Consider the following 16790-nt stretch of genomic DNA (forward strand, 5'->3'; position numbering starts at 1 on the left):
GTCAAGTAAAATATCAAGGATTAATTCATTCAAAACATTCAACTTAAAGAAACAATGGTTTTTAACAACTTTTTTAAACACTAAAAACGTAATTGGTTTTAATAGATTGATAGAAAAATAAAAAACAGACTGACTGAGAAGGACAGAAAAAGAAAAATGTATTTCAGGCAGTTCTACGACTCTCATTTCACATTATTTTTTTCCAGTACTTTTAATTGCTATTAATTAGTAGTAATCACTCATTTCAATTCACACTAAGAACTACTGCCTTAGAGGAGGGTTGCAAAAACTAATCTCTCCTGGTTCTTCTCTGGATGCTGGATGGTGCTGCCTGCTGTTAAAAGACCTACAGCTGATGAATTACCAACACATGCTTAAAGTTAAAGGTTTATTTAATTTGTTCAATAACAAGCAACTTGCATGAAAGTTTATGCAAAAGTTCCAAAACATTGTGTGACAGAATTTGGGAGAAAGAGCAGAACATCTGTTTTACATTAGAGATTCTCATCATTGAGAACTTGGAAACATCTGTGCTTTGTTACTGTGGAAAAGAGGGAATTTGCCTCTTTATCGAGCAGCTTTTCACAGCATACATTCTGGTATTATGAACAGATCACAGGTGATAAACTCAGGAGTCTGCCTCAGCCTTTCTGTTCTCCGTGGTTCAAGTCTGTGGCTGTTTGTATTAGTGTATTAATGTATATGGACCCTAGAAAGGCCTGTCTGCATGGAAACATATTCTATACATTTTAAAATAAAAAAACATAAATAAATCATGAACACATTGCACGTCGTAGCACGAGGCCCAAATGGCCAAATATCACATATCTTTTCTGATGTTTGACCACTTTGCATTCTGGGATGTGAATGAAAAAAGTTAATAATGTCTAGACATAGTTGGTCATGTCAATTCTAAATGAATATATAAACACTTTAATGAGTTTCAAACAACTACATGCTAATCACGCATAGCTTGATTTATATAAGCATAGACAGCACTATGTAAGTATATTCTGTGATCTCCATTGCATACTTACATGATTTGAAGTTGTTGGATGCTGCTCATGTTTTCGTACAAAATTCTTATATACCTAGATTGGTAGAAACTATATAAAAGTGGAAATATTGTTTAGACACAACTTCACCAGTCCGACTCGGTCATAAGAGAAGCCTAAAAACATTCTTTGGCTGGTGGCGGTTCCTTTTTTGCTTTGCTATCCCATTTGAGGATGAGTTGTCTATTACTATATGATGTGTAGGTCTGTCACTCCTCCGGTTCCTCCTCCTGGTGTGTAGTGACCGAGATAGCACTGTAAGGGTCCAGCACCAGCTGGGCGCAGCGGACTATGGCCCCCAACAAGAACAAGCAGAGCAGGGAGAAGAAGAAGAGGGCGAAGCCAAGGTCCACATCCACTTCAAACCTGGCAACAGGGGGGGCTGGGGGGTCCATGTTGACAAATCCAAACAAGAAAAGCCTATTTATTCCTCAGCTGTTGTTTACCTTCCTCTTGATAGTTTACAGGAGTAGCAGTTCCACAAATGTTTGAATTTTTCCAAAATCCAGTATATGTTTAATCTGAATTGAGTCGACCAGTTCCTCTGTTGATGCTAAAAGCCACCCATCGTTTCTATCTGAGAAACCAACTTCAACAATCCGTTCCTCTACGTCTTGGTCTCTTTTTTTTTCTCCCAACATTGACACCTACTGTCCTCCTCCCAAAGATAAGATGGATTGGTGGACACACAGAGCCCCATTTGGCACCTGTGTCCCCCATGAATAGTTAATAAAGGAGTTTGGTAACGATCAGGCCGTTCCTGAGATTAGAACACCCAGGCATTTCTCTGGTCACCTCAGGAGAAGAGACTTTTACAGGAGATGACACCTTAACAAGAGTCACTGGATCCCCGGTCAGTACGGGGCATGGACACATGACAGGCCAACAGAAAAATTTGTTTTAAAAGCTTCATAAAGCAAATGTGTGCAGACTAAGATGCTCTGCCTATACTGAACCAATCAGTTCCCTCGACACAAACCCCCCACCACACATGCACAGGGTTATTTTAAGTCTAAAAGTGGAGGAAAAGCACAGTATAGAATGCAGAAGATGCAGAAAGGAAAAAGAAAAGGTTGAAGAAGAGAAAGAGGATATGACGCCTTAGTGGCAATCCACTTGAGAGGGGTTGGAAACTGATCCTGCCCAAAAAAATGCAGATTGCTTGTACTCTGATGCCACTACAGAGATCCACGCACGTTAAGAGTAAAGTGACTCTATGCTAATAAAAGATCTGAGTAGAAACACAGGGAGGTGTGTGTGTGTGTGTGTGTTAAAAAGATACCAGCAAAACAAGATTTACAGCACAAGATGTCACTCAAGTGCAACCCAAACAGAGCATAGCTGTAAAGTTATCTTAGACCAGTACGAGCATTAATTCCATCAGTTTTCACCCCCGGGCTGAATAGAGAGGAGGGACAGATGAAGGCGGAAACTGATCCCAGGACGTACCCACAGATCTCTGCGTCTGCACAGATACACAGAATGGGGAAGGAAAACAGATACTGGCCAATCAAACCAAAGTTGGCTTTTGTTTCTTCACCAGTTAAGAAAAGGAAGTCAATACATGCATGGATGTAATTAAAGACAGCCATGACTCTTGCATGAGCGTGATCAGTAGAGTGCACCGCTACAGTAAAAACTGATACCATGAACAAGAGTGGAAATTTACCTGACTTTTTGATTAAGGATTAAATGATAGTGTTTGCGGAGGAAAGCCTGCTATGACCTGAAGTGTGAGCAGTTCAAAACACAGTCCAACCGCTTCTTGTTTGACAATATAACAATTTAATACAAAAAACAAACATTTCTTTCTCTCACTTAACATTTCATAGACATATACAGTATATTTATATATTTGTGTTTCTATGAGTGATAAAACTTCACATCATTGAAAAAAAAAAATAACCTGGATACAGAGCAAACAAAGAGGTTATCAACAATAACAAAGACAACACAATCACCAATATACCACCCTCTGGAAGATGAAAACGGGACAATTATCAGCATCGATTTACATACAATTACAGAATTCGTCATCCTGAGTGTGCAAGTGTTGCACACAGGCAATGGAGAACCATAATAAAAAGGGTCAAATTTAAACTAATTCTACATAATAAAAATTTAAATATTTTAAAAGCATTTTCATTCATCCCACAACATTCTTCTATAATACAAACTTACCAAAAAATGATTGTAAAACACAGGTGATAGGATCTGGTTGGCAAAGATTCAGTCCAAGTCCAATTGTTTGTTACAAACACAGAGGACAAAACACACACAGACAAAAACAAGGAAAAAACTTTGGGGGCGGGGATTGTCACTTATATTGTTTTTAGCTCAGTTTATTCCATTTTAATCCTGAATACCCTGATTAAACCTTTAATAACATACCAATCAGAAAAGGGCAATGGAGGGGTCAAGAGGTCAACAAAAGTTTTGAAATAATAAAATACAGGGAAACATTTTAATTAAAATCAAACATAACTATGTTTCTCCATTTTAAAAATAACAATAATCAAGAACAACATTTATGACAGCAATAACAAATGGCTTTAAAAGTACACAATTCCTGCTTGTTAATTATTGCTGTGCGATTTCTTTTTTGTATTTCTTTTACAAAAAGGAGTACAAAAAGCCCATACTGGTACAGCATAATGCAGGGCGACAGAAAGAAGAATATCAAGCAAGTCAGAAACCCCACGACTGTGTTAAAGTTGATAATGATACCGTACGCATCCATTTTACATACATACACACATGCATACTGTATATATGTATATGTAGGCAAAGAAAAATAGATACATTTCCAAAGGGCACCTAGACAAACAGTATGTAGCCATCATAACACTGTGTCTGTACATAATTCTATGAAGAAAAAAAAAAAAAAATCACATGTAGAGGAAAAACTAAATAATTCAATTTATAGGTGAGGCCACCAATGTACATAGAAAACCGTACTCAGTACTGTAGAAGAGCTCCATGAAAGCAGTGCTGACATGCAGAGACATGCTGTGGATTTAAAACTGTGAGTGAGGTTAGCACAGACTGTGGTGGTTCGCGTGCAGCAGCGGAAAATTTAAAAATCACCAAAGCTGTATATCCCTGCAATTTCCTGAGAGTTTTAATCAATGATTTGAGTTATTAGTCTACATGCTAAAAGGGTAAAACAGCAAAATACACTCTTCATCAATGCCTGAGAAAAACTAGGAACATATTAGAATAAAAGGCCTTTGTATGTGTGTGTTTACTTCCTGTATATGTTTACCAGAGTGTAAGAGAGTGTTTTTGTGCAGTGTATTCAAGTGTGGTTGTGTGATTGTGCGTTTTTATATATATTTAGATAGAGATATATAGAGATATATAGATATATATCACATATCTACAACATAGGTTGTTGAGCTTTGGGCAGTGCTAGCTAGAGAATTCTCTTACAATGGCTGGAATATTGTTAAAATAATCATCTTTTAGTCAGTAGCAATTCCTTGATTTTCCTCCCCTATATATCCACTGTCCGATATATCCCTCCATCTTTAACTGGCTTGTGGCAGTGCAACTTAAGCCATGCAAAGCAAGGGAAGAGTGCTACTCTCAGGAGCAGGAAGAGAAGAGGAGCAGAAGAGCTGAATATACAAAAGACTGAGGGCAAAAACAGTCAAGAAGACAAAGGGGGTAGACCAGCAGAGAAGTATTGACCAGGTCACTCATTAAATGGAGGGTAGATGGGAATCTCAAAGTCATCGCTGTTGAAGTTGGCAGGCTGGTCCAGCATAGACAACACATCCTGCAACAGATTAAAGAGACAACAAGATTTATTTTAAGTGACAGAGAAAGGCAGAAAAAAGGTGCTTGAGAGAGAGATAAGGCTTGTATCACTCACAGGAAACATGTCTTGCTGGTTGCCCTGAGCATGAGGATGCTGCTCTGCATTACTCTGTGAGTGCTGCTGGCCTTGCCACTGGGGCCACACTGCCTCTGCTGCCCGAGAGGGGAACTGTTGCCCAGACTGAGAGACATCTGGGGTAGAGCACAGAGGGGTGAGAGAATGCAGCGGTATAACAGAGAGACTCAGATCCACACATGTATGCACACAACTTACCATAACCATTGGTGTTGAGGTTGGCCCGCACATTAATCGGCGAGTAGTTTGCAGCGCTGGTTGGGGTGGGAGCGGCACCTGTAGGCATCTGGCCAAAAGAGTTGGAAGGGCCACCTCCAAATCCTCCCATGGGTGCAAACGAGGGAGACATAGTCTTTGCTGCCTGAGGAGCTGCCTGCTGGATAGAGGAAGAGTAACTCAATTTACTGACTAGCATATAGGTGGGGCCTATGTTATTGATTGATGTTAGTGATTTGTAAATGAAGATTGATTAAGTAATATCACCAAAGGCAAAACAAAATCAGGCAATGATGTTGTACTGGCTTACCTGGTTATTAAATTGTGGTCTAACTCCAGCTCCAGGCCATCCTCCTCCTGCTGCTGGTCCTCCGTGGAGGGGGTTTCCAGTGCTAGAGGGGGTAACTGAGTGCGGGACTCCATTCTGACGAGACATCTGAGCCAGCATCTGCCCTGCTGAGTGGCCTGGCTGTGCCATCTGTGGAGTTATCTGTGGAGTCATACTGACTGGCCTGTGGACAAATGTGAAGGGAGAGAGAAGAGACAAAGAGAGCCATTACCTGGGCTGTCATCTACTAGGAGAACATTATTAAAAAGCAAATAAAGAATCCGTATTCAAAGTCAGCGTAAAAGTGAGTATAGCTACTTGAAACATACACTAACTGCTTTCAGGAACACATTCAGACTGAACCATAATCTTTGTCAGGCAGCATCTGCGCCCACTTAAAGCACAAGTGGGAAGCTTTTGTTCTCCTATAACCTTCATGTGGACTATAGTACGTGGCAGATTCACAACTGAAAGAACTGAGAGTTTTGCCTTTGGCTGTTGTTGCACATAATCCAACATCGTACAAAAAAAAGTGACTCTGCAAGCTCTGCTTTGATAGCCAAAACATCCAGACATGCAAACCAGCTAGTAGGTTACATAAATGTGTCACAAATGCCCCTGTTGCTATTCGTATATAATCTACAGTAGATAACAACCCCATTATCTTCAGATCTCAACATTACTGATTGTGGTTGGAAAAAAATGACGTGTTATGCCAAGTTAACAATATAACCTAGTTAACTCAGATATCAAAATAACAGGATAAGAACTACAGACATGCTCCTTGTTTCTGTGCCATGTTGTTTGTATAAGTCTCTGACTAAGTGTCTGGATGAGCTCCTGGAAATTGGTAAGATCAAGTATTGCCTCCTACCTGTATGCATCATTGGGACGACCAGCAGTGAAGTTGTTGGCTTGGGGATAGATCTGCGTGGAGGGAGCGGGCGTGGAGGGCAGGACCTTGGTCTGATCTGGGCCTTGGAAAAGGGAAGGGTAGAGCTCTGGCTTCTCAAGGCTCTTGCTGTGGTCTGGCCCTGCTGCTGTCACTGGCTGCACAGGCATCTGTGGACCACCAAAAGTATAAGTCAAGGATCCCACTCCAAAACTCTTTTAGTGGTGAAGAGTCTCCAATCACGGCCATTCATCATCTCAAACTAAAAGTTAAATAGCTTGAAATTAACGATTCCTTAACGCAGCAGTACACCTGAATTTTTACTGAGGCTGTCAAACTGCTGTCAAATATGGCACCACAATCAAATGCCTGTATAGTTTCTGCAATACAATGTCCGTTAATTGAATGACATTCACAACAGATGGAGACTGCAATCATGGTAGGACTCCCAAGTTCTTCCAACACAAGAAGTAAACTAAAAATATGAAAAGCTACCAATCAAACGACAATATTGACCTACTGTATGCGTCAGTGTATTGAGAGGGAGGTGAACCTGACAGTGTGTTCAGCTGAGGCCCTACACACACCAGTGATAGTTAATTCAAGTCTAGAGTTTAAACAATTACACTAATAAAACAACATTTTATAAAACAACCAATTAAATCGAGAAAATGATTGGCAGATGAACTGACAATGACATTGTTAATCATTAACCATGAACTGCAGCCCTACTCAAGTCAATTGAATACTTTGTGGCTGTTGTTTGTTATTTAAGATATTAGTTGTTTTTCTGCAATCGGTTTAATGCTAACAAAAGTAGCCATTTCGCTAACTTGCTATTTGTAGCTAATATGTTGCTGATACAACGTTCTACGTTAGTGTACTTTTGGGCTAATTGTTAAGTAATTTACTCATTTTACTTTTAGTCTTGTAGACTTTATGTATACATTTAGTAGATTAATTACTGTGTTCAGGGTTCACACACATTTTGATAGATGGTTTTACAACATTTTGTGATTTCTGTGGGTGCATGAAAGGTACGTATGATAAATTAACCACAATCACTCACAAATACATTTGAATGCCAACAAGAACTGGCAATAATTCAATATCATCTTCAATAATAAGTGCCAGAACAAGTTTATTGTGATGATATGATCATATTGCGTTATAATTTTACACACATATACACGTCTGTTGCCTAAATTATTGATCCAAAACAAATTGCTACTGTAAAACCTAAACTGCAAAATATGTATTCAAGATTTAGTTTTATACACTTTAAGAGTTTTATCTGATGTTAAGCATACTAGTGGCACACGGTTTACTGCACTGTACATCAGTTTGATTAATTGACATGATTTTCTTCCAATAGGGAAGTACAATATTCTTTCACTGGTGAGGACAATTTACAGTTCTGTGAACCAACTTCTCTTGTTACACTGCAAATTCAGTGTTCCAACACCTCTGGTCTGACTCTTGTTTGATTTGTAATCACTATTGTTGAATTTCCACATTTTCACAATTGCTTCCAGTGAAAAGTTCAAAGGCTAGCTGTCTGTATAGTTCTGCTTACACGCATAGCAAAGAAAGAGAAACAGATCAAATGTGACACACTTAGTCATGAACTTGCAAACACATCCAATTGAATTTTGTTGAGAATACTTCCAGGCTTCAAATGTATTTGGGTAACCAAGTGCTACAGAGAAAGTGTTCCACTTAATTTAAATCATGAACAGCAGGCAGCCAGGTTGCGATAATGGAAGTCTCCCAACTCGGTTCTGTATTCCTGCTGAGCAAATAATCAACATCCTGCCACTGTTTCCACAAAAAAAGGCCTGATCAGTCAAGGGGACAAAAGGGACAAGGGACCCATGAGAAGCAGGGCATAATCGGTGCTTCAGTCAAACTGGACATGCACACTCATGCATGGACTAACCTGTGAGTGGGTGATTGGTCCTGCCTCATACAGGCTGTCCCTGGTTCCACCTCCCTCTAGCTCTGCCTGCTGCTGCTGCTGTAACTGCCTGAAAAGGAAAAGCAAGAGAGAGAGAGAGAGTGAGGGAGTCTGTCTAAAATAGTCTCATTTCCATTTCCATGCCCTCCACTGTTGAGTGAAATCCCAAACACCTGCTGACAAAATAGCACTCAACCCGCCACCGGTCACCATGGCAACATAAAAAGAGAAACGAGGACAGAAGAGGAAGACAGTCACACGCTTCAGCAGAAAAAGGTCTGTTATACGAATACATACCACTAACATGCTAAATCACGTGTGTTAAACGTTGATCCCTTTCAACCAACTTCACTAAAAAACTACAAGAAAACAGCTATTAGACATGCTCCTCATTAGACAACAGCACTATTTCTCAAATACTACAGGAGAACAGAGACAAATACAATGGAGAGAAGAATCACCCGGAGTGGGAAATAAAAAAACAAAAACAGAAGGACTGTAGTTTGCTAGAAACAGCAGTAGTCTCCCATGAAGAAGCAGCCCCTGTTCTCCCATGCAGGGGGAGGATAGTCAGGCCAGGCCTGGTCTCACCTGGTGGCCACCTGCCCAGGGCTGAGCACTACAGGAGGGCAGTTTGGGCTGTTCTGGCACAGGGAGGGGGGCAGCGAACCCCCTGGGGAGGAGATGGGAGTGAGGGGATCCTGAGTTGAGTTTCTACTGCCCCACAATCAAGAGATGGGTGCAGAGGAGAGGTGGGAGGTAGGGAGAGAGTGATCAGTGTGTGGTTTTTTTAAAAGGGGTTGTGGTAAGGGTGCAAGAGGAACTGGGGGGGAGGGTGATAGCAAAGCATTCAGATCGAGGGATCTTTCACAACAGCCACGTTTCAAGACGTCAGTGGTTTCATTATGTGCTGTGTTTTATTGTGTAATCATGTTACATAATCAGCGTATTGGTAAAAATCCGTGTGTGACTCACTTGACATTGACATTGGTACAGATGATATACTCAATCTCCTCTGAAAATGGGTTCTGGAAGGTGAAGGAGCTGGTTCTCATCCAGATCCATTCTCTGGATTTGGAGCGAAATCGAAACATCACTGACAGGACCTGTCCTTTCAGCTTTACTACCTGTGGACACAAGATCAGAAAGTGTCTTTGCTACCAGTAGTATTCTTTTTAATTCTTCGTCATACACACGTGCAATGACATGTGACATATGAAATACATATATGGAATCCGCCTTTTTAATTACTCTAACCTGATTAAAAAGTGGGACATTTAAGAAATCAGATTATTGTGAAAAGGCAACAAGAACCCGGCTAATTAAAGTGGAACTCCGCCTATTTTACACATTAAGAAAGGTATTGAGTACAACTGTATATGTGGAAAACATTGTATAAAGCCTTTGTTGCTCCAGACAGATCTTCTCTAAATCTGATAAATGTTCTCAAATGATTTCACCTGATGCAGTGTGGGCTGAGGCTGAAGACAAGTTTGGAATCAAAAAGTAGAATAGAGTAGCATTATGGGTAAAGTAGGCACCGGGTTTTGATGATGAAAAAGAATGTGTGTGATAAAACAGACTATATCTCTTGTTTGCTGCAACAATTTGGACCTTATCTTTTTAAACAGTGTTATAAGAGTGCAATGCTAAATCAGTGGAGTACTCTTGTTAAGCGCAAACACATTGTAAACACATTAATGTGCTAGTACAAACACAAGAGACCAATCAACTGAGATATAAATTAGTCCTAACAAACTGCACATATTCAGACAGTCCTACCTGTTGGAAGCTGTCTCTCAGTAAGCCCTGATCTTCGGGGTGGGCGAGCTCAAGAATATTCTTCCCCAGTAGTTCCTGCAACACACAGCAGATTATACAACCACCATTAGCCCAGAAGACATTAACACCATCTCGTGGCAAGAAGGTTGTTAGGGAATGTTGTCGGGCAAACAGTCCCTGACATCTCCACCTGTTGTGAGTCTCACCTGTGGCTGGTAGCCTACAGCGGCCATGCAGCGGTGGTCTATGAAGGTAAACATGCCCTGGCAGTTATGGCGTGAGATGAACTCCACTGGAACACTGATACTGTTGATGTCTGTCTCACCTGGGCAACAAGTCACCTAAAAGAGAAAAAAGAGCCAACGTTAGCTACATTGTGCATGCATTTACTTATATTTTATATGTTCAATTTCATGTGGAAAAATCACCACTACTACTATCACTAGGTCTTACTCAAAAGTCGTGAACATTGTCAATGTTTTACAATTGACAGCTTACAGGTAAAAGAAGGATTTCCAAACACATAGTAACAGTACAAACATCAGCCACAATCCACTTCAGATAGGACTGTAGATTGTGACCATAAAATACTGCCATGTGGTAGATATGCATTCTCAAAAGAACACGTCTCTTCCACCTCCAGTGAAAGCGATTTTATTCATTGATTGTTGATATAAGGCTCAAGTATTATTGCAGTTTGTTGGAGATACAAATTTGTGACATTAAGGTGGATAGGTTACATTTCCATTCTTTTACTTACATATATTTCCTTTACAAATATATATCACTCAATAATAAACTAAACATGATTAGTTAAAAATTATTTTGTCACTCTGAGAGTTGACTGAGCACAAAATGCCTCTGTCATACCTGTAATCTCCCGATGGCAACTAGACAGTAGCGACTCCCCTGAGTGTTGTCTGCTTCATCGTCTGTTAATGATACTCCTAAAGCCCAAACATGCAAAAACTGTTAAAACTGGCCACAAAGAATAACTTATAAAAACTATTTACTAAATTTAGCATCATGTACAGGTCCTAGCCAAATTATAATGCAAATATAACAGATAGCTATATATGCCAACCTTTACAAAACTACTCGTTTTACCTGCAGGGGGCCAGGACTTGATGTATCCTGTACAGTGGACCACTACATACTGAGGCTCCCCTTCCTTGGCTGTACCCAAACCATTCCTGAGGTGAAGGAAAGAGGAATGAAGAAATTTAAAGCACTCCCCTACTCCAGGTTTTCTTATCCTCTGCACAGCAATCCCAACACAATAAAAAAATAAATAAAAAAATGCTAAAGAAACCCTGTTTGGTTTTAGTCACCTGTTTCTATTCCTAAGGAAGTTCAGTCTGTTCATGGACATTGGTTCCACCGGACAAGAGCCACACCTGCAAATACGCACAGGCCACCACATGGGCAATTTATGCATCTAGGCAGACATATCAATATAAAAAAATTAACTGGTTCATTAACTATAGTATGAACCCCACCTCATTCTGCAGATGAACGATCGACGGGCTCCCATACTCATTCTGGCTGACGACTGCTGACCTTCCTTCTTTACTGTCCCTGTCTTTAAGTCCAACATCCTCCCTTTAAAAAGGTAAATACAAGACATATTCAACTTAATAATGTATTGTGTAATGAGGGGATTTAGAATAATTCATTAATTGAGATTAATAGTGACAAGAAATTGACTACCATCTGCATAATTAGTGTCTGTACATGCTTTGTACCTGTGTTGTTATTCTCAGCAGTAGAGAGCTGCTCCCTGAGCTTTTCTGTGTCGTCTGGGTGGAGCTGATCATAAAGGGAGGAGCCGAGCCATTCAGACTGCGACTGGTTGAGGACGGGTGTCAGGGAGTCAGAAACGTAAACAATGCGGCCAGTCTCACATGACACCACGAAAAGGAAGCCGTCAGCTGCCTCCAGTATGAGGTGCTTCAGTTCCTATAGGCAGATGGCATCAAAAACATGCTAAGCAGTGAGAACAATAGATCTCTCGTGGAGCACGAATTTAAAGTCTTCGTGTTCCTCCAAATTTAGAACCCACATCCCTAGGCCCCTTGTGACCTTGTCGTTGCTGTCTACACTGTTGAAATGTGCAGGGTGTATACAGACATGCGTTAGCTCCGTGACAGTTACACTAATTGCAGCAAGGAGCTTCACCAGAGCCAATGGAGGCTCGCTTACAGTCACTGCATATTCTCAAAGTGTGTTTTCGAACAATTTACAAGTTCACCAAGGGCCACATTTAGATTACACCGACAACAGCAAAGATAGTCTGCAAATATAGCAACAACTCTTTATCTACTTTGTGAGAAAACTAAACTTGCAAAAGGTGCTACTTTCAGTCCTCCTCCCTTCTATTTTCACTGAGCTGAGAAAGTGTGAACTACACTGCGACTGTGAGACCTGTTTATTAAATTACCTTTTTTTTCTCAACACAAGAAGCACCCGCCTTATCGGAAATGTTGCCTACTCTAAATATGCTTTCAACAAAACTCAAAGATTCCCCATTGTGAATTCATTCACACGATTTAATGGAGGAAATGTATATTCCACCCCTCAATTTCTACATTTCTCTCTCTCGGTTGCTCATACCTGGTCAGTCAGAAAAGAAGGTTTGTACGATCCATCTGCATTGGTATTGCCGCTTCCTCTCAGAGACTTCATATGGGACACAGCCATTCGTAGGATGGTTAATTTGTCTGGTTTCCGTGCTAGTGCACTGCAGGTGGGCACCATATCTGACAATTCTGTGATGTAGGCTGTCATCTTGTTTCGCCTCCGCCTTTCAATCTCACTGTGATTCTCCCTGGAGCGAGTGAACAAAGGAGGGAGGCAGAGGTGGAGAGGATAGAAGGGATCGAGATGGGGGAAAGAGACGGGCAGGTGGACAACATGGAGTAGAGTTTAGAGTTAATGTTGCAATGTAAGTATGCCATTTGGGAAGAAGTGGTTGGAATGAGAGATGGTGAGAGAAATAATAGACGCACAAAACAATAACATGTAGTCAATGATCTATAAAAATGACAGTGAGAAAGCAAGAGAGTCTGGTCTTTCAAGACCAGTTGTTGTGACAAAAGAGAGCCAGTGCAGAAAGAGAAAGACCCTTCAGATGTCCTGAGAGGTGGGGAGAGAAAAAGACAGGGGACAGTTGCTCAAGAGTAAGGGATTACCAAAGTGAAAGTCCCTGAGTTACACACAGCATAGCAGTTAGTGACACATAACATAGTGGTGGGTTGAGAGAGACAACCAGCTGCTTGGGGCAAAGAAGCATCTGACAAGCACCAAAACAAACGCATTAAAGCGGCCAAATATACCATTAATTGTGTAAAAATGACAATTTGCTGGGGTCCCAGCGAGACAGGATAGTATTTGATCCGTGCATTCAATATTGATATGGATACAAGCAGGAGAGGGAGCCTTCCACAGTGGTACAGGCCATACCTGGCTAGTTTTTCCTTATCTGCAAAACTCTGATCTTCCTCCAAAAACCTGGAAATGAAACCAACCCACTAAAACACAGGCCCAAAAATGACTACCAAAATAAAAAAAAGGTGTAAGAGGGAAAAAAAAACCTTAGAAAGGAGAGGGAGAGCAGCATGGGCGTAATTGTTGCATTAATAATATTGCTCCCCTACATCCCCTCCACACACATCTGTTTCTCCTAGTTCATCCTACCTTGCAAAGCGCTCTTTGTCATTGTTGGACCCTCCCAAGTCATCGTCACACCTGAAGAAAAAACACACAAAACATAACCCATATTATCCCAAACAGTCCACACACTTGACACAACACCTCATCTTACTTTATAACAGAAACAAACTGAGACAAATGTACCTGAACAACTTGTTGCCTTCATCATCATCATCAAAGTCTTGCCTGTAAGAAGGAGAAGAGAGCACATGAATGGCTTCACACAAACATTCTCAGGAAGGATTTTGACCACAACTGTCAAAAACAAAAGTAAACCAGTCAGCAAATAGACAAATAACAATACTGACATTTCAGCACATATTGTACCACTAACACACACTTACACAGCTCTTCTTTTGTTGGTCCCTTTTGGTGCAACAGCTCCACCACTTGCTTGGGTCCCACTTGCCCCCATACCCAGATTTGGGTCTGGTAACTCTATTAATAACACAGAGGCACAGAGAGACGAAATGCAGCAGAGATGACAGGTGATTTCCTATTGTGCCTGAAAAAGAAACTAAACCTACACCTACAGGCCATATTAGCATTAACACACACACACACACGACTGACATTGGTTTTTATATCACAACCTTATGTATTTCACATTAAGTTAACCTCCACGTCAACTATGTTAATCCTTATTTGTAGACTGCAGAGACAACCACAACACCAAGCTAACGTTAAAGCTACATTTAGCCAACAGATATAAACCTAGTGGGAAACATTAACTAACTAAAACAGAAACATATGTACCGAGCGAGCAAAACCGCAGCTTGATAGTCGCCCTAACTTAGACTTGGGTTTCTCACCTTACTCTAATTTAACAACAGCAAAAAGATATCTTAAGGGTTAGCTGTGTCGCTAATCTAGCCGCTATCCCTTATGCAACAACCAGCTAGCATTGCTTTGGCATTAGCTTCGCCACTGAGCTAACCTAGCCGACACTGTCACGCTATCTTCAGAAATGTGTCCGCTTTAACTTTTAACAGGGAAACACCCACAGCTGTACTACTGCGACACTACAATCTCTCGGTGACTTGTATCGCACTTTACCTGGGTTTGAAGAGGACATATCCGTGTGGAATAACATAAACAAACAACTTCGGCTGCGGGAAAAAAAAAAAAAAAAAAAAAAAAGAAAAGCTCTCAACCCCTCCCCCTTGCTAGCAGGCTAACAAGTGCCTCTCCTCTCGTTTGCGCCTTTATTTTGTGCCACAAACGCGCAAATCCATGACTTGTCCTGTGCCAGAGCGACCCCGAAGGATTTCAAACACACACGAAAATATCAGTTTTATCTCCTCCGCTGCTCTTTTCTTCCTGTTTTCTCCCGGTTTAAACCCCCCTTGCTGTTTAAGATGGCGTTGCGGGCTAGCGGGGCGCAAGCTGTCTGAAGTGTTTTCTTCTTGCAGTTTCTATTGGACACCGCACGGGCCACATACAAATGACGTGAAGTGTTGGGAAATCCATGTTTAGCTCCGCCCCGCTGGCAGCACAGCGGAGGGAGCTGCAGGTCTGTAAAGTTAAAAACACATTGAGCTCTAAAAGTTTAGTTCTCAATGTGTTTGTACTGAGCAGATGTGACTTTTTGGTGGTTAAAATGATTTAAAAAAGAGGCATTTTATGCTCTTTTTTAAAAGTTATTTACTTAATATGTCTCACAAGCTGGACTTAGAAGTTGTCATACAGTATGCCTATAGTTAAGGGACAGCTCTACTAGATTTCTTCCAGCAGACACTGAAGTTATTCTTATAATATATCAGCACTAGTAGATGAAATATTGAGATCATATAACCTTACCTTATAAGGTAAAGATTTTTCTCTAATTTCACTTTCACTTGAATTTCCTCATGTGGGTTACTAAAGAACAACTTAAATATGTACAATTACCAGTGTCCTATATGGTTAAAATCTTTGCCAATGTAACTTTAGTAAAAAAATCAAGTGGACTACGGGTGGAAAATAGCAACTTGCTAAAACCCAGTGCAATGCACCTCTCCTTGTTATATACAGGGTTAATGTTTTATTGTGCACTGTCCCTGTTCATATAAAAGAAATAATAAAAAAAAGTAATATCTTTTTTTGTACATATACTCTATTTTAAGGTAAAACAGTGGTACAGTGGTAAATAAATTAACTGAAACAATAAAACACATTAAAAACAAGTCTGCCTAAAAGTCTTGCTTTAAAACGTTACCTGAAGTAATCAACTATATGAGTAATATCAGTTAAAAAAAAAAGGTTTTATTGTGTGAATGTCCCTTCTCAAAGTGTTATATTATAGGACTATGGCAATTGGTCAATGTGGAGCCACCTTTAATTGCTTTTTATAGTATTGTGTTATACTACAATACTTATGGTTTATCAGGTGATCATATTTTTTTTATATGTAAATAATTTCCTGTTTGTAACTTCAGCTGTAAACTGTACATAACATTTACTACTGAAGTGTAGTACAGTGAAAGTTAAAAAGGTTACAGGAAATTACATTAAAGTACCTCAAAACTGTCATTGAGTAAACATACTGGGTTTCAACACTTCAAGTAAAAGTACTGAAACCTTGAAAAAGTCAACAGGAAGTAGAATGGTCAGATTATTATGTTTAATTACTGTATTATTATTATTACTGATGCATTACTGTGTTTAATGTTGTAGCTGGTTGAGGTGGAGCTAACTATAACTACTTACACACTGTATTGTAGTTTAATCTATAACAAGTAAAATGCAAAGTAACCAGTAACTATTTTCATACTTTAAAGATCTTTTTCTGATAATACTTACATATATTTATACCTTAAATACATTTTGAATGCAGGACTTTTGCTTCTACTTAAGTAAAGAATCCAAATTCTTCTTCCACCACTGTTGAATTCCTGCAGAAGGACCGTGTTCATGACACTTCTGCTCTGTAAAAAGTATTTTAACATTATGTCAGACGGAGTTTCAAGGGA

At 40.1% G+C, this 16790-nt stretch overlaps 2 protein-coding genes across 7 annotated transcripts; both read right to left on the reverse strand.

The window, feature by feature from the left end:
• Positions 1-457: 457 nt before the first annotated feature.
• LOC127366916 (cortexin domain containing 2-like) lies at positions 458-2361 on the reverse strand. The gene has a single exon (XM_051406346.1). The coding sequence runs from the start codon at positions 1448-1450 to the stop codon at positions 1265-1267; it is 186 nt and encodes a 61-aa protein (XP_051262306.1). The 5' UTR covers positions 1451-2361; the 3' UTR covers positions 458-1264.
• A 456-nt stretch (positions 2362-2817) lies between these two features.
• On the reverse strand, positions 2818-15241 carry arnt (aryl hydrocarbon receptor nuclear translocator). 6 transcript variants are annotated; one of them, XM_051406341.1, is made up of 21 exons: positions 14896-15241; positions 14184-14277; positions 13984-14025; positions 13825-13875; positions 13591-13638; positions 12742-12955; positions 11874-12087; positions 11628-11730; positions 11460-11525; positions 11236-11321; positions 10999-11075; positions 10335-10469; positions 10129-10203; positions 9322-9473; positions 8938-9060; positions 8329-8416; positions 6372-6559; positions 5480-5681; positions 5152-5329; positions 4933-5069; positions 2818-4836 (listed from the first exon to the last, which is right to left on the reverse strand). In XM_051406341.1, the coding sequence occupies exons 1-21, from the start codon at positions 14930-14932 to the stop codon at positions 4753-4755; spliced, it is 2394 nt and encodes a 797-aa protein (XP_051262301.1). In that variant the 5' UTR covers positions 14933-15241; the 3' UTR covers positions 2818-4752. The 6 variants fall into 6 exon arrangements, with proteins under 6 accessions (XP_051262301.1, XP_051262300.1, XP_051262303.1 ...); XM_051406340.1 differs by having other exon boundaries at positions 8938-9063; XM_051406343.1 differs by lacking the exon at positions 13591-13638 and having other exon boundaries at positions 14896-15240.
• Between the last annotated feature and the right edge of the window lie 1549 nt (positions 15242-16790).

Source organism: Dicentrarchus labrax, unplaced genomic scaffold (genome assembly GCF_905237075.1).
Source record: "Dicentrarchus labrax unplaced genomic scaffold, dlabrax2021, whole genome shotgun sequence".
Taxonomy (NCBI): domain Eukaryota; kingdom Metazoa; phylum Chordata; class Actinopteri; family Moronidae; genus Dicentrarchus; species Dicentrarchus labrax.

Excerpts from the sequence above, each read along its gene's own strand:
- LOC127366916 (XM_051406346.1), bottom strand. The coding sequence starts at position 1,450 with ATGGACCCCCCAGCCCCCCCTGTTGCCAGGTTTGAAGTGGATGTGGAC.
- arnt (XM_051406340.1), bottom strand. The coding sequence starts at position 14,932 with ATGTTATTCCACACGGATATGTCCTCTTCAAACCCAG. Across the intron at positions 13,639-13,824 it reads GACAAAGAGCGCTTTGCAAG|GTTTTTGGAGGAAGATCAGA; the intron begins GTAGGATGAACT and ends TTTCATTTCCAG. Across the intron at positions 4,837-4,932 it reads ACCAGCAAGACATGTTTCCT|GATGTGTTGTCTATGCTGGA; the intron begins GTGAGTGATACA and ends AATCTGTTGCAG.